This window comes from Charadrius vociferus, unplaced genomic scaffold (genome assembly GCF_000708025.1).
Source record: "Charadrius vociferus isolate BGI_N301 unplaced genomic scaffold, ASM70802v2 scaffold102, whole genome shotgun sequence".
Classification (NCBI taxonomy): Eukaryota; Metazoa; Chordata; class Aves; order Charadriiformes; family Charadriidae; genus Charadrius; species Charadrius vociferus.
This window is the reverse complement of record NW_009647212.1, coordinates 2,173,711-2,198,131: the sequence shown is the minus strand read 5'-3', so window position 1 is coordinate 2,198,131 and position 24,421 is coordinate 2,173,711. Positions and strand designations below refer to the sequence as shown.

The 24,421-nt window shown below is 34.2% G+C and overlaps 1 protein-coding gene across 1 annotated transcript in view; it reads right to left on the bottom strand.

Moving 5' to 3' along the window:
* The window catches only part of CEP128 (centrosomal protein 128kDa), a 125,921-nt gene that overhangs the window by 85,107 nt on the left and 16,393 nt on the right, over positions 1–24,421 (bottom strand). The window contains exons 7-11 of the mRNA XM_009895894.1: positions 21,060–21,176; positions 12,771–12,857; positions 11,159–11,233; positions 9,754–9,886; positions 7,884–8,044 (exon numbers count right to left, since the gene is read on the bottom strand). Of these exons, the coding sequence (XP_009894196.1) occupies positions 7,884–8,044; positions 9,754–9,886; positions 11,159–11,233; positions 12,771–12,857; positions 21,060–21,176 (573 nt within the window). The remainder of the gene's footprint in view (positions 1–7,883; positions 8,045–9,753; positions 9,887–11,158; positions 11,234–12,770; positions 12,858–21,059; positions 21,177–24,421) is intronic.

The following is a 24,421-nucleotide window of genomic DNA, read 5'->3' as shown; positions in this document are numbered from 1 at the left end:
CAGCCCAGCTTGCTACTCATACCCGTGATGCAGAACAGGAGTAGGATTATTCATTGGACAATCAGTTGCTCACCTGTAGGATGAATATTTGTGCTCTAAACACAACTGAGATATAGGTAATAAAACAATAGGTAAACACATTACGGAACAGTCTGGAGTAAAGCATACACAGGTGGCAAAATGAAAATAGCAAAGTCTTTCTAGACTTACAATTCTATATATTAGAAAAAACCTACATATATTCTGCTTCACTGTTATTTAAACACACGTTTTCATCAGGCAAAATGACCAGGTCTTTCTAAACTTGTAAAAAGTCTTGATTCATAAGACAAAACAACCAACCAATAAAACCTCACAAGGTACAACTAGCAAAATTTCATCAAAACAAGTTTAATTTCAAATGAAAACAAAGATTACAATACTTCCTTAAAGGTAAGGATTTAAATTCTGAATGTAGCAGAAGTTAAAAATAGCCTGATAAAACACAGTCAGACATTACATTTACCCTTCCATAGATTTTCTAAAAATGGTCATCATTCTTCATAGTCATGTGATTATACATGTTATTATCACTTCCCATTTCATGTCTTTCTGGAGACACTATAGAGGATGTCAGCCTAAATTGTACTATTCAACTCCGCATCATTTAAAAATAGTTATTTATGTATAATTCCCCCAGAGAACACACTTCATTAATATAACTACAGCTCCCACAGATTTTTTTAATGAGATATGAGTCTAAGCTTAAACAGAGAAAACAATGTTCAATTAATTGTAAACACTCATTTCACTATGTAGAAACAACTCTTAATCTCCAGTTTATTGATTTACAGTAAAATGAAAAAAATGGGAACATTTGTTTTAGATGTTTATCTTGAAGCGCAACTAATTTATCACGAGCTATTTGCATGAAGAGGAAAAATGAACTTTGACATGAATGTACCAATAGAAATGTGAATTTTAATGTTTTATTTTTAAAATTTATGAAAATCAGATAGATCTTTGAAAATAGTTTGTGCTTTGCTTAGAAAAGTTAAGCAAGCACAGACCCAAAACCAGTTGAAGTCAGCTGGAAAACAGAAGCATAGCATATCAACATTTCATGCAACCATCCCTGTAAAGCAAGGGGGTAGAGAAACAGTGGGTCTCCATACTCTGTTTTTATACTATCATAACAAGGGTCCCAAATGTACTATTTGACATATGATAAACTTACACGTATCCGTACGTTAACATGTATGCAGTTATCAAAATTGTCTGGTCTGTAAGGGCTTGCCCTACTGGCATTTAAAACATTAAATAAGCAACTTTTCAAACATTGGCTGTCATAAAAATAACAAAGCAAAAAATCTGGTATGAAATCATATTTATCATCTATACACATAGAGAGATTCCCCAGAAAGAAGCAAGCCTCTTTCCAGGTATGACACATACATACATTCACTCCAGGTGAACAGACATACGCAAGCACTGTTTGTTAGAGATTTTTTTTTTTGCTTAAGCATCTGTAAAAGCACACCAAAAACCTCACTGTCCATGTACAGAGACAAAGTGTCTATAAAAACAAAGATTACAGTCCTGCCTTTTGGTTCCTTGGAAAATCCCAACACACAATCCCAATTTCTAAGCATAATGAGAAAAAAAAAGTAGGATGACTGATTGATTGTAATTTTTAAAATAACATTTCTAACAGAACAGTTACAGGCAAGTAATCTCTTTGCCATTTGTCATTACCTGCCTGCACACATCAGCTATTGGCGTTGATTTGAAGCAACTCTTCACAACAATGAACATCTAGAGTTCATCAGAACCATCTTAAAGGACACAGTTTTCATTTAATGATTGGAAATAACAATCAACAGGGTCAGTAGATAATACCTTCCTAAACACAATACCTTTCTCAGACAAATACTGCTCAGAAAATGACAGAGTACTAGTTTTTGTGGAACGCTACTGTCAGCAGATAATAAATAGTTAATACAACACATAAAGCAAGTTTACATTACTACATATTTTTAATGCTTAATTTTGATTTTATGAGAATTAAGATTGTTTTCATAGTAAAAAATAATTATGCAAATTACTGTTGTCGTTGGAAAAACATTGTACTTGGCAGTGGTGTGCTGTGAAAGTATGACCTTGCGGTTTCATTTCATAACGATGATCTTACAAACTTAAGCTTTTAATTTCTTTCTAAACAATCTTTACAACCAAAAATAACAGATAGTGAAGCTAGATGCATAGCATCACATTTTTCAATTTTAGCATATTTTCAAAAAACATTACATTGGCAGTGTTAGGTTGATGGTTGGACTTGATGATCTTAAATGTCCCTTCCAACCTAGATGATTCTATGATTTAATATATAAAATGTTAAAAACCTAAACACCATGTGCCTGTTGTCCATAAGCTTGTCAAGATTTTTTTCTTGAAAGCCATCTATTTTCTCTTAAAATAATTAAGTACCATACACAGAATGTTTATACTTGCATCCTACTATGGATGCATATGTGGTCAGTCTGGAATATTAAAATAACACCACCTGAAGTAAGGAGGTACCCCTATTTCCCCATCATGTTCTATATCATTTGTATACAGACATCTCTACAAGTCCCAATCCTCAGTTTCTTTTCAGCCTTTTAGTCCTCATTTTCCTCGCAGCCACAGAATCTCAGTTGCAAAGGGCATTAAATATGCATGCAGACTATCATCATGAACTGTTATCATTAATGTAACGCACACAGCATGACTGTTTCCTTTGCAAAGCTGTTTGTACGCACATCCTACTGTAGCCGTGGCCAGAGCAGTACTGAATACAAGTTCAGCACAGGCAGAAACTCGGATAGGAGCTGGTCAGACACTGTGAGGACCTATTCTGGTATTATAAATCAAGTGATGTACCACAGGGTATTCGTAATTTTGGGGGTTTTTGGTTGGTTTGTTGGGGAGGCTGGTTGTTTTTTCATTAGCATTGAGGGTGAAGTACTGCGTTACCTGTGGGAAAAGAGTTGCCCTTCATTAGGATGCCGAAGCATACGGAAGAAAAAGAAAGTGCCGCTAAAAGAAAAATAAATGAAAATCCTAACACAACAAATATAAATTTGGTCTCAGCCTCCAGAGTTGTGGGATTTGAAGGAACTGGTCAGAGAGAAACATCAGTCCTTACCACAGAATACACCTTGATCCAGCTCCTGGGTCTGTTTAGATTTACAGTGCCCAGAGACCCATTAGTGCTGGAGAAGTTGGAATTATCACAGATTTCAGTCTCCATCTTTTTTGAGAACATGGTTAAACTTAGTGCTTAAAGTTGTCTTCTAATTTTCAAGTTCCTGTCTTGGAATTACCCTTCTATGTAATTCAGAATGTAAATATTTTAAGGATTTCTACAAGACAGGAAGATAGAGGTGTGGCATTTGGGTTTTTTGTTTCTTTTTTTTGTGGTTCTGGTTTTGTTTTTCTAATATTCTCCCTCTCAGTAAATTTTCTCCTTCACAGTTGTGACTGTAGTAAACGAGGGAGAAAATCTAAAAGAAAGGACAAACAATGTCAGGATGTTGCACTTATTAGGAAAAAAAGAAAAAAATCACCTTCCTTGGACATCTGAGTTTCTCTTCCAAGTAGCAAATTACTAAACACCTGTGATTCAAAAAAATTTTCTATGCAGATGAGAAATGCTGCCTCTATATAGTAAGACTCCAGATTCCAAGGAGCACCTAGTGTCTTTTGTAGCTGAAGGTCAGTCACCCAGAAATCTCAGAAAGCGGCTCTGGATGCAATAGAAGCATGATGATATTCTGTGACATACATTACAACAGTATAGAGGTTCTCCTGACAGAAGAAACCCAGAATATTCAGAATAGTTCATTGTTAAAATGTATTGCATACAGCATTTGTTAGCATGATTTGCACTGCTATTACTATAGAAAATCCTGACTGTGGTACGTTGTCTCTTCTCAGTCTTTACACAAGACAACTCTGGGTCCCAATTTTAATTTTATTGTTGCATTTTCATAGTTCCACTGCTAACAGAAGCAAGGGGAAGGTATTAGAATACTCATGTCAACTCATTCACCATTAACATAACATCAAATACTCTCCTTCAGCCTTTAATATCTGAAGATTTTTATAAAAGAGAAATGTTTGTGGAACACTTTAAAAATGTCATTAAGATTAGTTACTAAGTTCTGGGGTACATCATATTAATGCTCTAGAGATCTGAATGCAAGTATTATTTTCAAAACTGATTAAAGTTTGTACCAGCCCTCAGACTTCAACACCACCACAGACATGTCAATTGAGAGGCTCTGGCTAGAGATGACACAGAACAGAGGTGATTAACAAACTCAAAACCAGAGGCAACATTTGCCTCAAGTAAAATAGTTCTGCATCTAGTTTTCTACACATTCAATATGTAATCAAGCTTTCAACTTTCACAAGAAACTGAAGGCAGAGAAAGAGGCCAACATTTTCCAGTTAAGAGCCTAATTATTTACCTGAAGTGTAAACTAATCACCACAAGCACTAAACGTGAGACTGACACCATTCTAGTAACTCCTGTAATTCGCACTTCTAGTCCCTAGCTTGACTACACAGACAGTACTTTTGACCCGCATTTTCAACATCTAATTTAAAAATAAAATCACCACACACTGCAAAACAAAATTCATTCTTGGTATAGAAAACACAACACAGCGTATTCAGCACAACATTCCTTAAAACTTTTGTGAACATTTAAAATGCAAGTGAGGATCACTCATTTGCTACTATATAGAGAACTAATGCCTTATATCACAGTCACGTGCAAGCATTCTACACTGATAAGAAAATGAGAAAGCCACATTTCACCCCACCATACTAATTACATTAGTCAACTTAAAGTGGACCTATATGTATTTTTCTCCCTCCTCTATTTTTTCTGCCCTGCATCTCAGCAATGCAGTCACAATCCTACTGCTTGTCATTGATGCTCTTTTCAACAATGCTATCCAAATCATGCATCTAATTATTTCTCTTACTAATTTTTCCCGAATGCAGACCTCAAATATTAATTTATTCATCAAAATCTGATCTGCATCTCTTCCCAATCATATTGTATCTCACCATCAAGAACCGTTAATCCAATAGGTTTAGATTTTTCATGGAAGCATAAATTCTATGAATTGAGTAATAGAAAATGCATACTTTCAATTAGTCAAGAAATGTATTCATTAGTAAAAGGTATATTACACAAAATCAGTTTCTTAAAGTGATGTCTTTGTATTTTTCCAAAGCTTGAACTGCTACTTATTCTCACAGGAAATGGTGTATGTAAATATAAGATACAGCTAAAACATCTTTTTTTTTTTTCCAGGTTGATATGTGATTTTAGATAGAAACTTTAAAGTGAATAGCATGTGTACATTTTAAATCTATCATCTGTAGCACTGTTTCAGCATTTGACTCCATTGACATGGCGATACAGGCTGATCTGTAAAGGTACTGATTTCTCTTACTTTGTAAGACTATCTCTTTAAACTTAGAAAAGTGTTACTTATTGATTTTCAGATATCTTAATTGGGTCATATAATGAAAATAATTGGCTAACAGTTTCATCTTTAAAGAATGAAAAAGCCATAAAATTAATTTTAATTAGGATAAGATCTTCATCAATCTTCATAAGACTGAAAGACTTCTATTACTGAAGAATTTTAATCTTAAATAAACAAATCAATAACTTTGCCTCAGAAAATTTGAAATATTTTAACAAACCTACTGTCTGCTGTTATGATCAACTAGACAATATTGTAAGATTACTTTGACCTGATTAGAATGAGAAGTAGTAAACCAAACAATTTCACAAACATAAGAGTCTAAAAATGCTTATGGAGAAATTAGGGCATTGCATTTTTTGCAAGATCTTACAGAAGCATCCTCAGGTAAACTACAGCAACTGAAATCAAAATTTTCTCTATTAAACTTAAAAATTAATTTAAGATTAGACTCACTTCTAAATATGAGTTTAAGAATGCAATTATAATCTTTTTTCACCCTCTCCATTTTACAGCATATTGTGATTTTATAGCAACGGTCAGGGACTAAATGTGCAACACAACCCAAATTGTTGAAAACAATGACATTTAAATAAACCAAAAGAAATTTCTAATATCACATGTACACAAGATGCAAGTGCAGTTACATCCTCCCCACTAACCAAAGATAAATTACCCCTAAGTCAAACATGACTGGCCACTTCCAACTGGGAATCAGACTATCTGATAGGAGCAGCTGTTAGAACAAGCTTGACAAATGCTTTGTTAGTACATAAGTTTAGAAATTCACATCCTTGCATTCCTTGATGTCTCATTAAAAGAAAAACATACCAGCTATTTTCCTGTTACTGCCTCTGTAAGAGAATGGCAGTGGGAAGCAGATAAGAAGTACAAAGTATTTTATGTTGAGATAATCAGGGAAGTGAAAAATTTCTAACTTAGAGCAATGACAATGACTCCAGCGGAACACTCTCCCATCAGGATTTTCACAGAGCAGGAAATTAGTATTAGAACACCATTCTGACCCTCAAGAAAGCATGTTCTACAAGCAGAAGTTTAAGAAAATTGGTTTTCTATGGGTTTTTATTCCGTTAACTGCTGCCACCAAAGTAATTGGAATTTCTCAGGCCCCACAAAACAAAACACCAGCATGTTTCACGTTAACCTGGGTTTTTATTGGCCAGCTAGAACACAAATGCTGATGGGCATCAGCAAATGAGTTCTGCTTGCCTTATCCTCTACAGGAGCACTCTAGGTCTTTTTAAACTTGTTCCATGACCAATTTTCGTAAAGCATGTTGGAACTTTTTTTGAGACTTTAATTTTTTCCAAATGTAATTTGATGTATTAGTTTTATTTAAATTGGCACAGAAGTTGACAAGGGAAAACAGCAGAAGTAAAATGAACAGTATATTCCTCTAAAACTATGAAAAGACAAAAAACCTTCCTACTCTTGAATTTCCACAGTGACACAACACCATTTCAAAGAAAAGTACCTTCATTCGAAAAATAAACATGAAACACAAAGCCCCTGGCTTACTGAATGCCCCAATACAATTACAACAAATGTTAAGTATTTGACTACTGAAATCCCACGTAGGGTTTTGAAAATATCCTCAATTCTCCTGACAGTCATGAAAGACAGTAGAAAACAGGTACTGTTCAGATATCTAACTACCAATAACAAATCTAGACAAGATCCAAAAATACAGAAATCTCCTGTCTAAATAAAAAGGTTATGGCCTCCTTATATCTCCTTTAGTGTTCAAGATAAAAGTCTTCTAACTAAAATTCCAGTGTCAGAGACTGCTGTTACTCTTTTCACAGAAAATTACTTTAGATAGTATGTATTTACCATAAATAATAATGATAATCCTAATTAATACAGTAATTATTATACTGCACCTAATTGCTAAAAAAACCCAGCAGTTATTTTTGTTACTGTACTGCACTTTCTCACTGAACAAAGTATCCCAATTTGTTTAAAGTTAAATTTTAGTTCTGCAGCATGATGGAATGGGGAATAAGTAAATAGTAACTTATAAAAATAATTCCAGAAACAATTATTAATGGTAACTGCTGACAAAATCATACCACCTTTTCTTTTCACAATGGAAAGTAGTAATACAAACCATGAATTCATGGACAATAGCAAACACCTATTTTGATTTATTAACAACATGGGAGAGAAAACCCTCTGCAAACTCGGACCACCTTTCAAAGTTATTTAAAGAATAAACTAAGAGCACGACCGTTACTCTTAGTTTTAAAGGTTACTCCCTAATCTGGCATATCACCTACCTTAAACACGTGGGAAAATTAATTAAAAAAAACAACAAACAGAAATACAACTTACCTGAATGTGCATTACAAGCTGTGCTTTCTCCTTGTCCTTACGCTCAATGCATCTCTTTAGTTCTTCTACCTCTGACATTACCGCATTATGACTCAGCTTTGCTTTCAGCTCCAAAATATTTTTCTCCAGTTCTTGCTTCTCTCTCTCATATCTTTCAACTACTATAAAACAGTGAATACAGAACAATAGGCCCAGTAGAAACACTGACTTGAGGTAAATTATTTTTTTCTCATTTCTCTTTTGGTGATTTTCTTCTCTACTTGAGACTATTCTACAACTACTGATTTTGACCAAAGTATCTGTGAAAAATGGCTATACCTATATCATAACCTTTTACTGAATGAAACAGTATTTCTGTTTATCCAGTCATTTTATGGGGTTTCCCCCCCTCTATTTGTCCTTTTTTAAAAAAACCAACCCATCCAATAAAATAAAATAGGACAGAAGCAATGGGGAAGTTCTGGTGTAAATGAAACAGCCACAAACATCAAGGCCAAGATTCTACCCCACCAGAGTAATATCTCTGGATCTGGAAGTCATGCTATCTGTGAATTTTAAGTCTGAATCCTACAACTACAATAAAAGTTCTTGATGAGAGTAAGCTCTAAGTTTCCTAAACTAGAAATTCAAAGGTCTTTAGTCATAAAGAACTACTAGAGGCAAAAAAAAATAATCTTCATTTGTATGCTTCCCATGCATCTTTAAAGACACAGAAATAAAACAGCAAGGAGAAACACAACTGCATAAATTACAGAAATATATGTGTATATCTTTATAGCTCTAGTGGATATTTTTTTTAATTTTCTTCATATTTTTACAACAGTTTTGATTTATAATTAAAGAACAAACGGAAAAATTAAAAAACACTTTAATTAACATGAAAGGAATATTGTTTCAAATAAACTCACTTTTAAGCAGATACAATAACATGACTGCAGAAAAACTATTAAAAAGACTATTTTGTGTTATATTTCTGAAGCTAAGCCATGAACAAAATCTAGCCATTTTCCAGTGCATTGTATGAGATTTGTAAAACAGGGAGTCAGAGTCCTACTTTAATAACCAAGATAATAGTATGAAAATATAAAAAGTCATTAACCAAACCAATTAAACATTCACAGAGACACTGGACTTGGAGTCACTATTCCTCTATTATGTTGAGTAATACATTTCTATGTTAATAAGGAGAAAGATAAAGACTTTCTCTAATGCCTTTTTGATTATGGTTGAAAAGTTTAAATACAGATAGATAACTAACAATGTAGCAAAGGCCTTGCTAAAGTGGTAATTTAATATGCAATTACATCTTGAAATGGTTTAAAATATTTTTCTTCCAAATATAATTGTTCCATCTCTAAAATTCTAACATACTGCAAACAGAAGGCCTGACTGCATCATACTGGAAAATTTTCTTAACCTCTCTGGAACGTGTTATTACCCCTTAGAAATTCTACACAAAATTCATCAGTCTTATTAACCAGCTACATTAATGACTTCTGCTATGATTTTCAAGATGGCACAATTGAAACAACAAATGGACTGAAATGTAGAATTTCAGAAAAACTATTATTTAAAAATACTTCAAGTGTTTTTCTTGTGTAAAAACATTATCTGCTTCGTTGAAATTGTCTCTAATAATCTTCATTTGTTTTAACCATGCAAATCATGGTATTTTAGCCTAAATTTTAACTCTCATTGCTATTAATTTGTTGATATTCAGGTACCAGTACTTATTAATTTAAAACTGAGGAGTTAAATGGCTGGTTTTGTGGAAACAGTAGAAGAATTAGACTGAAATTCAAAGACAGAATTAATGTCTAGGCTAACTAACCAATTTGCAGGCCTCTAGTGCAAAATGTGAGAGTTGTACCTGTTCTAATTCTCCTGTCATCATCTTGTACATCCTGGTAGCTCTGGCTGTGCGTAGCAACATTTGAAATTTGATGTTGCAATTCTACACGGTCTTCTTCTGCTCTCAAGAGTTGGGAACGCAGATCCTCAATCTAAAATGCATGTACAAGTATCAAACATTTAATGAAAAACAGAATGTAAAAGTGAATAGCATATGTTTATTAAAAGCTACAAAAAAAACCCAAAAAAGACTGTGCACCATATTTATAAATAAATCTCAGGATTACTGCAGATGGTAAACAAAAAGACAAGTTACTTCCTAACTAAAGGCCACAAAGTGATTATTTGAAATTAAAGGAAACATTTTAATTTGTTATGTTGACCATGGAAAAGCATTAATTTCTCTAGACCAAACAAAACGCTACCATTTCGTATGTTGCAATTGTCTTTTTACACTGCTAGTGAAAAATACCTATATGAATTCAATAAGCAATATGTTTTATTTAAATTCAACTCATTAAAACACAATGTAATTATTCTTAAGAAACATAGGGGCTTTTTACATTTTTCCTTTCTATCGTATACAGTCTAGTACTTACAAAGATGACATTGTTTACAGAAAAATAAAGAAAACATGACATGCTAAAAGGGAACCGAAGGAAAACTGCTCTAACTCTTATTACCTGTATGTGATATAGCACTATATTTCATGCACAGGGAGTGAATTTCAAAACAGTAATACAGCCAACCCAAACTTCTGCTAGATACACAAATCGAAAAAAAATAATGCTAGCAGATAAGTATGCCAATTATCCTCTCCCTGTTTATGTCAATCTATTTCCTCAGTTCCTCTGAAGGAAGGATTAAAAATGTGTAGGAGAAAGGATGCTTTTCTAAAGTCGTAATCCAGGTTTCTGCAACTTGTAGATTTAATCGTATGTACATCAATAGGTATTGCTTAGAGCACACTTTAGATACTTTTTCAGGTGTTTGGGTTTTATATGTTTTTAATCACATGTAAGTATACAATACAGCAAATACTTCTAGGTCATTGGTTTATCTGAATTCACCAATTATAGTATGCACTTCGCATAAGAATAGTTACTAAAATAGAAGTTGTTCTAAAGCATACTATGAAGAGCAGTTATAAATAATGTGTTTATGTACTTAAAAAGTACCATAACTACTACCACTACTATAATTACTATATATGAACACACATACGTGAAAATTTGGAAAACTGAAAAGGTGTAACAAGAGCTCAGTCCACATATTTTAGACTCTTAAATGCATCTTTCTGTATCTCCTTCTTCCCTTCCCAAAACAATGTTATCAGAGTATGAGATAAGAATATTCAACGAAAAAAGACTCAGAAACAGGCTAATATGAAAACTTTAGGATTTTCACCACACTAGAGCAGTTACCTGATGCAAAAGAGCTTCTCTACTGCCTTCTGATTCATTCAGCTTTTTCCGGGACTGCTCCAATTCCAGCTCAAGCTTTCATTACAGAAGATCATGAAGAAAGAAAAGTAATGTATGCATCATAGTACAAAAGTATGTTTTGACTATTTAATTTCTGCACAAATTAATTGAATAAAAGCATCTGTTTAAAATGAGGTTTAATATAAACAATATTCTCATTTGTCCAAAATTTTAAAGCAAGCTTTCATTTGTACTAAATCCCTGCTATATTTATTAAAATTAAATAAAGGAAATTCAAACTACAGCCTATAATTTTTGTACAATATTCTATATCACATGAAAATACAAAGTGGTATATATAATCCAAAACAAGAAAGCACAAAAGCAAATTTTTACTGGGTTAAAAGTAAAAGAAAGGAAGATAAACTTTTTTAGAAGTTTCAAAAAAGAAACTGGATTTGAAACGTATTTTCAGACTCAAATTAAAAATAATAATGACTTAATATTTGAACCTTTGTAACACTTTTATGAATAACTGTGTAAAAGATGACATGCATTGGTAGAACTGGTAATTGGTAAACTCCGTGGGTTTTTTGTGATGTGCAAGAAGATATTTGAATTATTATGGAAACAAGACAACTAAAAATCTAGTGCCCCGAATTCTATACAATTAGAATTTTTCCTAAAAATATATTAAGGGAATTTAAAATATTTAATCAGAAATATCCAGCAAGCTGATGACCATTTAGAAAAAAAAAAAAAGCCACACAAAAAAACAACAGAAAACCAAACCTATAAAATATTTTTTTACTTCGACCATAAATATAAATAGTTCAAAGATCACAAAGATCTTTTATTTCCAAAGATGGAAATAAATCTAGTTTTTGACAGCGGAAATTCTTATTGCAGAGATAGCAATCTCAAAGGATATTGAGAGGCTGGCAAAAGGGCAACATAAACAGGACCAGCATTAATGGAATGGAGAGAGTAACATTACACAAAACACTACATAGATGGTTTAACATGAAGGGGTATAACTTTGAAAGTATTGACAAAAAGGCCAAACCCAATGTAAGAGGAAAAAAGCTAGAAAAAAAAAAAAGTCTAATATGGCCCTGGCATCCTGCCAGAACAGAAATATAAGAAATCTTGTTTTCTATCAACAGGAAGAGAGCAATATGGCAATGGATAGTTCCATAAAAGTAATTATTAAAAATCATAGTGCAAGCACGCGTTAGTTGCAGGGATGAAGAAAAGCCGCATCTTTGAGCTGCTGCAAATAACCAACGGCAGACTATGTATGAATTCAGAGACAAATCAGAGAAAGAAATCAAGGATAATCCCCAAATTATAAACTTGTTCACCTGGCAAGATGGAAGAATCGTTAAAAGTAACACAGTGTAACTAAAGAGCTTCAAAGGAAAGAAGTTCAGCATAGCTATATTCACAGTGCCTCTGATGCAAAAAAAAAACCAAAAACAACCCTTGTTATCTTAAAGAGTAAAGAAAGTTTTATCCTGCTGATTTCTCTGAAAAAGGAAGCATATACTGTAACATATGACATTATACACTTATTTAAAACTAAACAAGAAAGAAGAAAATTAAGTCTTACTTGGTTCTTTTCACTTTCATATTTCACAAGTTTATTTTTCATGAGTTCTTCTGTTTCATCTGCTTTAGCATCTTGCTTCCTTAAAGCCTTTAGAAGGGAAAAATATATTGTGAACTTCATTATAAAAGTTACAGAAGTCTTCTTTGTAAGTCTGTTAAAATGAAAGAATCTACCGATATATTTAAAAAAGAAGATCTAGACAAATCCTTTCTGTCTATGTCTAATATTTTCATGTGGAGCCAACATATAACGTTATGAAAAAATAAATACAAGTCTGTGCATACATAAGCACACCCATGCACACAACAGGGCCAAATACAAAGTCAAAACTAGCACTAACATCCTTCTGATGTATAGAGCTCCAGATGCTCAAGGCTGACCCCAAACACTTTGAGATGAAGGTCTAAGATCCTCAAGAGATCCCCTACAGATAAGCTGTGAACATACCAGATGAAAAGAATATATTCTCTAATATCAAATACACACGATATGAAATACAATGCACTGTAGTAAGGAAAACACTACCATAAGGTTGTGTTGGAAGCCAAAAAAAGGGAAAAGTTAGTTCTAGCTAGATCTGGACAGATGTTTAGTATCACAATATTAAGACAGAATAAGCTGAAACTTTTCTCAAAAGTCACTGATGCTGATGTGCCCTACTTTAAAAAAAAAAAAAATCATGGGGACTTTTCCTGTCGTGTCGTGTCCCCCCCCCCAAACTTAAGCATCTAAAAAACACTTACGTACATTTTTCTAAAGCATCTTACAAAAATAAAATACCTTGAATATCAGTTTCAAAACTTCTTTTGCATTAGACATCACAGATATTAATGACACATACAATTTGTAACATGCACAACCCAAGTTTGGATATCTCAAGCCACAACAATGTCATCCGGTCATCTTAAATATAACTTAGAAACACCATCTGAGAGAGATCACTAGCCATACTGATAGAATTTACTGTGAATTTGAGTAACTGTGTTAATGAATCTTGTTTCTTTGCTGTGCAACATGACCAAGCTGTTTTCACAATAGCCACAAATAAATTAGGGACCTTAGCATACACCTTTTACTTTCATCCAATATCATGAAGCAGATCTATTCCTTCCACCACTACTTGCTAAAACTACAATAGACCGACAACAGAAGCACATAGCCTGTCCAGAAAGAAACGTCTTTTTCCCAATCTGTTCTTCCTGAGCAGCATTTTTATTTTACATTTTAAAGGACTATCTCCTTAAACAATTATCCCTGAAATTTGCCCCTGTAACTACCGCAATTTCATCCAGTTTTTGAACATTATCTCTTCACTGCATACTGGGAAAAGATTTCACTGTATGAAAACAGAAGGCCAGATATTAATCAACCTCTGAAACCAGGCATTCAGCTTTAGAAATTTTGTTTTTAAAAGTAGCTTTGTGGAGAAAATAAATGGATTTATATATTTATCTCAGTCTTATATCCTTACCTCAGGAAACATAAGGGTTTCAGTATAGTTTGGACTAGTCTCCTGCTTGAACAGTTTACAGTAAAAACTGAGACTACGAAAGATATTTATCATAACTATGACACAGAAAATACTATGTTACATAAAGAATTACGGTTTTAACCTTACTGATTCATAATCAGATACTGCAAGACTGTAACTTATTTAAGTATTCAGTACAAATTCAAATCTGCCATTCCAGTCGACTATCAAACTCAACACTGCACACAGACCTGACACACTGTCTTTTTACTCAAAAGGACTCTAGGGAGGACTCCCAAAAAGCTACATGAACAAAAATCAAAGAAAGTTATCACTTCAGCTAAGGCCATTATTGCCCAACTTTGGTGGTTTGTTGTTTTGGTTTTTTTTTTAATTACTGGAATTACCAGTTCAGAACAGTCTGCTAAAGATATATGATGTGTACTAACGGCAATTGAGCTTCATTATTACTAACAAAATTAGAAGCTCTGTTATATGCAGGCAACTGTATGCCAACCTTACTTTAGGCACTAAATTAATAACTAATGTAGGACCAAAACCGCATGTTTTCCTGTGCAGATTTTGCTAGAGATGTCAGCACCACAAGGAAAATGTTAAAGCTGGGCTGAAATTAGAAATACTAGGCAAATTTTCAAAGATTCTCCTACTGAAGGCAAAAAGTATGTCCCTGCATCAGTCATATCTCCTAATTCCCAGAAGAAACCACAGAAATTAATATGCCATTTCAACTTGTCAGGATCACTGAATGATGTTTAGGCTATTAAATAGCAATAGCTTCAAATAAAAAGGCAGTCTTTCCTATCACCAATACTACAAATATAACGTTCAGTTTTATTTTCTGTATATTGTAAAAATAGCCCATAACCATTTCATTTTTAAGAAAAAAACCCAACCAGTTCATACATATATATCAGAGTTAAAATACTACAAAAAAGAATGCGATGTTACAATAAATTAAATATACCACATATGCACTGCTTCAACTGTGAAACATTTTTTCAATAGGTGCTAGGTGGGCAAACAGTTAACTAATCAAAACGTCATTAATAAATGGAAACTTCTGATGTTTGTCTGGCAGTAGATGACTAGCTGTTACTGACAGTTGAGAAACTGCATAGGTAAGAGTTAATTATGTATTTTCCCTCCTTGTACTCCTTTTTAAATAATTCTCTCACTGGTTTGTGCCACCCTGATTTTTCTCCACTAATGGTTTCTCTTGGGAAAGGAAGGGCAAAAGAAAAAGAAAAACAAACATGTGAAGATCCAACTGATTCTTTGATTTTATTTGTTGCCTCCAACAAAGGGGTTGAGGGAGTCAAACAGTCAAAAATGGGAAGTAGGAAGAGGATGCCGAGGACAACAGTTCCAACACAAGCTCTTCCCTGATGGCTCCTAAGCAGCTGGAGACCTCTGCCTGGCAGTGCTGAAGCACCAAGGAACAGGATTAGGCCTACAGTCATTAGAATTCCCCCACCAAGATCTTCCTCTTGAAAGCATTAATGTCCAGGTTGGCCAGGAGGAGGCTGAAAAGGAGGTGGATGAGGCCATGGAGGGGGCAGGCCTGGGGGAGGCCACAAGGAAACAAAACTTCCGTGTAAAGAGGTCTTCACAGCATGGTTTTGGGATGGACCAGCTAGATGTTACAGTGCCGGCCTAGGTGATCAGAAACAGGCTCTTGTCCCTGACAGGCTAGCTGATCTTTTGATCTGACCCAGTAGAGCAATTCTTACAGTCTTTTTAAAGAGTCCACTAGAATAAGACGGTATTAGAATACTAACATGCCTGATATACCCCAACTCAATATACCTCATCCCTATACAGTATATCGAACCCCAAAACTTCAAGTATGTAAAATAATTTACTCCCTGCTAGACAGGTATTTTTCCTTACATATGGGGAAAACTACATGGAGGCCTCTGTAGCAGTTTTCAATCTTTCCAACTTATGAAAATCTTCCAATAGCAAATCATAACTTTTAATACAATTTAAGCCTACCAACTTTTCTTAGGGTTTGGGTTTTGTTTGGTTGTGTTTTTTTAAATAAAATCAGATTATTTGAAAATGATGCACAGACCACAAACTGAAATTTCCTCTTCCAAAGTCAGACTGATCAATGAATTATATTCATACTAGCAGAAATACACAAGCAGACCAGCCTTATGCTATATTTTAAAATAAGGCAAAAAACATACCATATCCTAATCTGAATGAAAATTCTTTCTTATGTTAGCAGCTAGCATGGGTCCAAGTATGCTACCTAGACATACCAGATCAAGTTTATCTCTGATCTTTTTGGGCAAATGTAAAGACATGCAAAAAGAGAATTTTCAGTAATGCTTTTGATCATCAGTCCATCCCACACTCTGTTGAAAGTCCACCAGCTTCTTGCACTTCACAGTATGTGCAGTGGGAAGCAAACAGAATCTAAGTATCCAGTTGCACGAAGGAAAAAAATGCTTCCTGACCTATGCAAGTTACTAATTTAAGACATAACTATAGTCATTGCCATACTACAGTCAGTGGGTTCAAAACATTCTATAAAAATGATTCTGTTCACCTGAAGCATGCAAAGCATGAACACATGGACTCACAGAATCACAGAATGGTTAGGGTTGGAAGGGACCTCTGGAGATCATCTAGTCCAACCCTCAACGCAGGAAGCCAAGCTCAGGAATTAGTAAAGCCATCCCGGACATCCAATGCATATAAAAGCTTTTTAAACCCCATTTTTAACAATGATACGTGATCTTGTTTTAGAAAATGGATGCATAAATGCAAACAAACAGTACAAGGTGATGGTGTCTTCATGTTCAAAATAAAGCACTGAAGAATCTCAAAATAGTTTCAGTTTAAACAAAAAACATATTTTGTTAAAGCAACCCATATATATGGGTCACTGGCACTGGCAAGATGAGCATATTTGTTCTCCTTTCCAATCAGAAACATGTTTGTGTCAGGAATATAGAAGAAAGTGAAGATGTATCATTTGCATGAATTTGTTTGCTAATTTTCTAATTTGCAGTAATTACTGTTTAAACATACCAATGCACACTAAATTAAAAGATACATAAAAATATAGAGGAAAATAATTTTTACCCACCTACACGCAGCACATACAGACTACATGTTCCAAATAATAACTCAAATTTAGATGTTAAAGATGCAAAATTTTGCATGTCAAGCTTTCTTTATGGTCAGTATACAACTAGATATCATCTTGGTTAATAATCAATCTATGATTATAATAATAGTGCAATACAAGTAAAAAGTTTGCACATCATACAAGAAACAAAGACAAGACAAGCAAGAGAGAGATCGAATGTATCGTCACATTCAGTTAGACCCTGAAAATATATAATTTAATAATTGAGATTTAGGAAGATTATTTCCTTAAGACGGTAGAATACTGACAATTAGTGGTCAGTTATGGACACTGCACTTCCCTTAAAAATAACTATTAACATTTAAGCCTCACAAGATTTCTTAATTAAAGCAACTACTGATCAAATCCAAAAGTAAAATTTGATTTTGTTTGGTTTGAAGTGTATTAACAGGCAAACTAATGAAAAAAAAGTCTCATTAAATAGCCACAAATGCTTTAGATAACATTTCTTTGTAAATCAGTCAGGCCGTATTAAATGACAGGATTTCAGGACTCAGTCCAAATCATAGCCTCCCTTTCCAGTAATGTTACTTGGGAAGCATCTTGGAGAAATAAAAGAGGACAGAAAAAGACTTTAACAGAACATTACATCCATGTAACAAGCACCACAAGACTGAGGCCACTGACAGAGCTAAGAGTCCATCTCACTCATAATTCAAATTACAAAGGACAAGAAACAATAACAAAGTAAAAAGCTCTTAAAAATTATGTAGAAACATGCTTCATCCAAAGAACAATTGCAGCAAAATATTTAGTTATGTACTTTATTCTCACTAGGGTATGTAAAAGGGTATTTTTAATAACTCTGGGACTGAGGAATGAAGAAATCAACAAGAAGCCAACTACTACTCAGCTTGAAAATACATTGTTGAAATAGCAACCTTTTTAAATTATTCATATTCATAAATTGTAAATATTTCATAGTCATAAATTACATTATTCATTCTATTTGGTTTGCCATATTGAATCTATTCATCTGTAATACCACATAAAAAGAAAAAAATTGAAAAAAATTAAAAAAACAGAAGCTCAAATCTGCTACACCAAATTCTCACACTCTTTTGGTGTTGGCATTTTTTCCTATTTGTTTTTAATTTGAGATTAGATCAGTCTAAACTTTTTGTCTCCTTAGATATTCTCATATTACTATTTCTTCTGTAATTTATATTCCATAGCAAAGTAATTTTCTTCACAAAGCTTTCCTACACAGCAACCTCTCAGGATGATAGTACACAGAGGCAGTGTGTACAGGATCCAGACTATTTCGCTCTCAAAAACAAGTGGTTTCCAAAAGGTAGGGCACAACATGGTCCACTTTGCCAAAGTGAGAGCTAAAGAACTCAGCCAGCTGTTCAAGAGATGTTGAACGATTCCCGATAAATACAAACACCATGCAGACGTAAGACCATTTTCTATCTAGAGAAGGACAAATTAACATGAATGTTCAATGGGGATGGAAGATGGTACAGCTGGATGGAAGCTTGTAATAAAGGTCTGAGATCTAAGGACCTTAGCAATATTGGAGTCTAAAGACATCTGGCACGTAGGAAGTTGCAACTCTGTCACAGAGATGTTCTCCAAGCTGTTAAGACAGCTATGAGAGAAGTAGCAGGAAGAGGACATACTGTTTATTGCTACTGGGAGTGTAATGGAAGTCTGTGTTTCAAGAGCCATACTGTCTCCATATTCCTCTGTAACCTCTGAAAAGATTGCCTAATACCTACTGAAAGAAGCTCCCTTCTACACTTGTCATCTGACACCACCAGGTTCTATTTTGCATGTTAAAGGTTATAAGCTCCTGAAAAATCCATAATTCATTGCAGCAGGTGTAAATAGATTTTATCAGGATTTCCAAATACAGTGACAGGAGTCCAGTCCAAGAAATCCAGAGTCATGACTGAGATCAGCCACCCAGAAGGACAACTTGGAGATATGAGCCCCTGCTTCAGAGAGTGAACGAGATAATCACCAAGAATGTGACAGCAGCAGCTATGAACGCATGGTGTGTGGAATAAGCCTGTTCCAGTCAGGTTTGGCTCTAAATCTTGGCTTGGGCAAATTACTAACAGTAGAAGTTTACCAAGCAGATTACTAGGGGTTGAGCTTTCCTGTAAACTGAGAATGAGGAGTATATCTCAAAGTTTTCAAGAATGGTGTCAAAAAATATTTTAAATAGAAAGGGGATCTTCAGGAAAAATAATTTACAAGAAAACGCACAGAATAAAATAGAATTTGCAGGAAAAGGGATTAAAATGTCTTCATCTACAGCTGGACAGCTTAGGGGAATGGAAGGTCGGGTACGTACTTTGTATTTCATATTCATTTTGCAGGAAATTCAAAAGATGAGCTACTAGGAAAAAAGGTATCCAGCTTGAGGGCTCATGATCACATAGCAAATCATATGAAAGTCTTTGAAATACATTTGAATTCATTTACTTGAATTCAAGTTTTCCTTCTAAGGAAACCACGGCAGTGCCGATATATCTTTACAGACACAAGTCATTATCCCTTTAAAAGGATAAAAAAAGATTGTTCCAATCTGCAGATAACACTATCAAATGACACCAACTCATTTCATTAAGCATCCCTCGAACTGAAGGCACAACCAAAGAATCTAGAAATGGACGTAGTCGTATTAAAGAGCAATGAAAACTGTAATAAAGCATTCTAGTTCTTTTCACCCACATCAATAGGGGGGAAAAAAATGAAACAGCAGCTTGTTCTGAAATACCAGCAGAAGCACTACAAGCATTTTGATAAACATTACTTTTTATCCATATCAAAAGAGCATCTTCTCTTCTTAAAGACCTCTTTGAAGAGTGTCTAGCCTTACATGAAATACAAAGTATAGATTCCTCAATATTACTGCACTATATAAAAAAAAACTGCCTTCCAAAAATCATATATACTGTCACTAATATTAAAAGTGAAAAACAAGGAATTGCACATTTCTTCTCAACTATAGTATTCTATTGCATAGTTAGAGATAAAATTGCAAATCATACCTTAACAGGATTGAAATAAAAAGTTACACTAGGTTAAGATTTTCCAAATAGCAGTGAAAACAGAAACAGAGATTTTTCATACATTTCCTAAAACAAGCAGAAAAAAACCTACTAGCTCTCAAATTTAATTCATAATATAAACATTTGTATTTGTCTCCTAAACAATATTTTATACTTCATCAGATACTGTTGAATGAAACTGTTTCAAAAGCAATGAAAACTGTCTGGCCACTACAGCACATTTGATTGCTTGTAGAAATAAATTAAAAATAAACTGCTCACTGTAAGGAAAGTTTACATTTTGGAAAACAAAATGTTTTAATTGAGACAACCCAGCTTATGGCCTGCTTTTGTTTGTTTGGGGTTTGAGGGAGGGTACAGGAGGTGGGTTCTTCTAAAGAATATTTGTGCAAGTTACCAAAAAGGTCTAAACAGACAAGGCAGTACGATGAAGAATAGAGACTGTACATGTTACCATCTGGTTACCAAAACAAGCCGAGCTGGACTGATACAGTTAAAAGAATGTGCCAAAGATATAAGCACTTTTGCCAGTTTGACAGGTACAGGCTCACAAATGCAGCAAGTTCCTAACTTAATCCTGAATACACCGGAAATTTTCATTTGCATACCTCTTGCAATTGAAGAGACATACGTCCCAGTTGGTCCTGGCGCCTTTCTACAAGCTGTCTTTCAGCACGCATTTCTTGTTCTATCTCCTGAAGTCTTCTCTCCACCCGTTCTGATACCTTCAAAAGGAAAAAAAAACACCCTGCAGGAAATTAGTGTGTCTTTTACCACATACTAAGATAACAATGGAAAAAAAGTAGAGTATGGGACAGAAAGAAGAGAGAACAAAACTTTTATTTAATTAAATACAATTTAAATAGTATAGAAAAAAAACTAGAGTTATAGCAGTAAGTACTCCAGAAGTACTCAAGCAAGGAACTGACTTGCTATCTTACTAGCAATACCCTCCTTTACGTATATGCATATTTTTCTCTACAGTGGTGGTTCTACTCAAGTACTAAATATCTCAATATGAAGCTTCGTACAGCCTAACCTGAAGCTGCAATACAAAAATCTTAGCTTCTCTGCCACAGGACCGATTAACCTCTGAAGAGTCATTTCTTTCACATCTCCAGTCTGTAAAACAGACCAAATATTCGCCTCTTTCATACTCTGAAATGTGTGAGTGAAAAGCAGTAAACGAGCTCAGTACATTGGAATGATTGTAATAGCGCAAAATAATCACATCACTTTAAGACTTTTACCCAATATTTTGTGAATCCGTGTACGAACTAATACAAATAACACTAGTTTTTTGTTAAAGCAATTTGGATTATGAACACAATAATTCAACCTTAAACTACAATACCAGAACTACTATTTTTTTTTTTTTTTTGCATTTCAAGCTGCTAGCAGACAGCACCCTCTCGTGGGCAGCAAATTATATTGTTAAATACTTTGCTTGTTGATGTATGATTTCCTCCCTACCTTAAAACTAATTATTTTAAATAATCACTAGAAAGCAATATATTTATTACTGAATGTTATTTAGATAAAAAGAGAAAGACTTAAAACTACAAGTTTCTGATGTATGTGGAGAGGAACAAGTTCTCGTCTGTACTTTCACCACCAAGCATGCTTCTACTAGCACTAGGCATACACATGGATAGAAAATATTAACATGAGCAGCAACACAGTTGTGTAACAACAGAAACATACTTAAGGTTACATTTATATTCTGGGCTTCATGAGTACAACAGGCTTAAAGAATGAAACAGCCTTTTTCTTTACAAAAAAAAAAAAAACCCAAACCTCAGTTTGAAAACATTTCTTGTTTGTGCAGCTAGATAAATACTCAGATTACAATTTGGAAGTCTGTATTTTCTCTTAAAACTATCAGGAGATGCTCAAAAACCATACTGCATCAAACCACCATCTTTCAAGTAAGTTACAAAAGCTCTGCAGTCATAATCCAGAATAGTTACTTCCTAAAAACTAATGTATAAAAAAATATGGACCACATCACAACATTTGTATTTGTTTTGACATCTACTACTTCTTAGTATTACTTCTAATAGTTCACAAAATAGTCCAGCTAACAGAAACGACGACACTATGTAGCAGGAAAAGAATATAACACTTCATCATTAAACTTGTTATATCTTTGCTGAAAACTGGGGAATATCTGTAATCCTTTCCTTCAGAGTTATGTTTTTACATTTTAAAAAAAATCTCGGCTACATGCTTCTGAAGACAGAAGCTTTCTCAGCTCTCTCACATCTTTTTCAAGTGAAGTTAAGCAAGAGAATACTAAAGCGATTAAGAAAGAAAACGTAAAATTTAGACTTGACAAAAGCTGCAAAAGTAACATCACCCCCAAAGAAGACATTCAAAAGGAGATGTCAGTAACTTCCTCACTGACACAAGGTCTAGTTCACCACATGCACAGCAGATGACATGACATGAGACAGCACGTGGCAAGCTTCAGATTCCTGCAAACTTCAGATTTCATTGCAAATTATCAGTAATGCAGAATGAGTAAGAGAGTAACTTCTCATTAACTACAAGATATCAAGTTATATGCCTTGCCTCTGACTTCTTTCAACTCCCTCCAGAATACAACTCTTACCTGACTTCTAAAAAGGTACTGAAAAAGATGCATTCATTATATTTGTCAGGTGCACAGAAATTTCAGAGTTACAGGCATAATCCTCATTAAAAAAACAAAAACACTGACAAAAAAACAAACACACACAAGAACCAAACCAAACCACTAAACATTTTGATGCTACTTACAACTCATTGGAAAAAACCTCTACCAAGAAACTATAGTTAGCATATAGAGTATATCTTTAGCTCATATTCTCTGGGCACAGAGCACAGAAAGAAGAGGCTGGAAGGGACTTCAAAGGCTAGCAAACTTACTGCCTGGCTAAACATATAACCTTTTGTATCTACATTTCTCTACAAGTCTATCTAACCTGCCTAAAAACAATCACAGAAAACTTTTACAGCCTCCCTAGACAATTAATTCCATTGCCTCTAAAATGACCTGGTATTTCTAAAGAAGAATTTTATTTATCTTTGCTGAATTTCACACCTATTAACCTTTTTCTATCCTCTAAGCCATATTCAAGACTGGATACTGAATTTCAGTTCTGTTTTCCAACATATCTGAAGTCCATCTGCAAATGCAACAAGCATCTCTATATTGCATCATCGAGATTATTAATAAAATCTTTGGAGAAAAGCAGATCAAGAATACCAACATGTAACATTCACTTCACCAACTCTAATTTTAACAGTGAACTGTTTACTAGCTACATGGGTATCTGAACAGTTGTATGTTTATTTTACACTATATTCAGTTTTACCATATTTTACTGAAAAGCTTAGTAGAACAGTATGTGAAATTCTGTCCAAAAAAAATTTTAAAAATTGCATCAAGATATAGAAAACTACTGTAAATTCCTTGTAAATTCCTTCTCTGATAAAAGTGTAATTTTTCTTGGCAAATATGTGTTCTGTGCTACTTAAGTTTCTTGTTTGCTCTTGGATGTTTACAAATCAAGTTCTGGAAAAATATTCAGACTATATTCTCAAGATTTGCCCTTTTCTAACATTTCAAGAACAGTTTTTCTAACTCACCCCCACAGTTGTCCATGAATACTCCAAAACAGTTGGTAGCGGTTTTAAGATCACATCAGATGGCTATTTAAGTTTAACTAACCTGTACCAGGTTATTTCAAAATATTTTACATGCTTTCCTTCCCCCTCCAGTATTTTAACCTGAGGTCTTAAACCCTTATTGCTAGTCACTAACTTGCAGCTTAACCTGTTGGCAAATACCAATGTTAAAAAGGTGTTAAATAGGAATCAACTTTCTTGGCACGCTGTGTCAGTAGTTTCCCCTCTTCTGCAAGGAACAGACCAATTGCTTTGGTCTCCCTGAGAAATGGTGATGTATTTACAAGTGAATCATCAT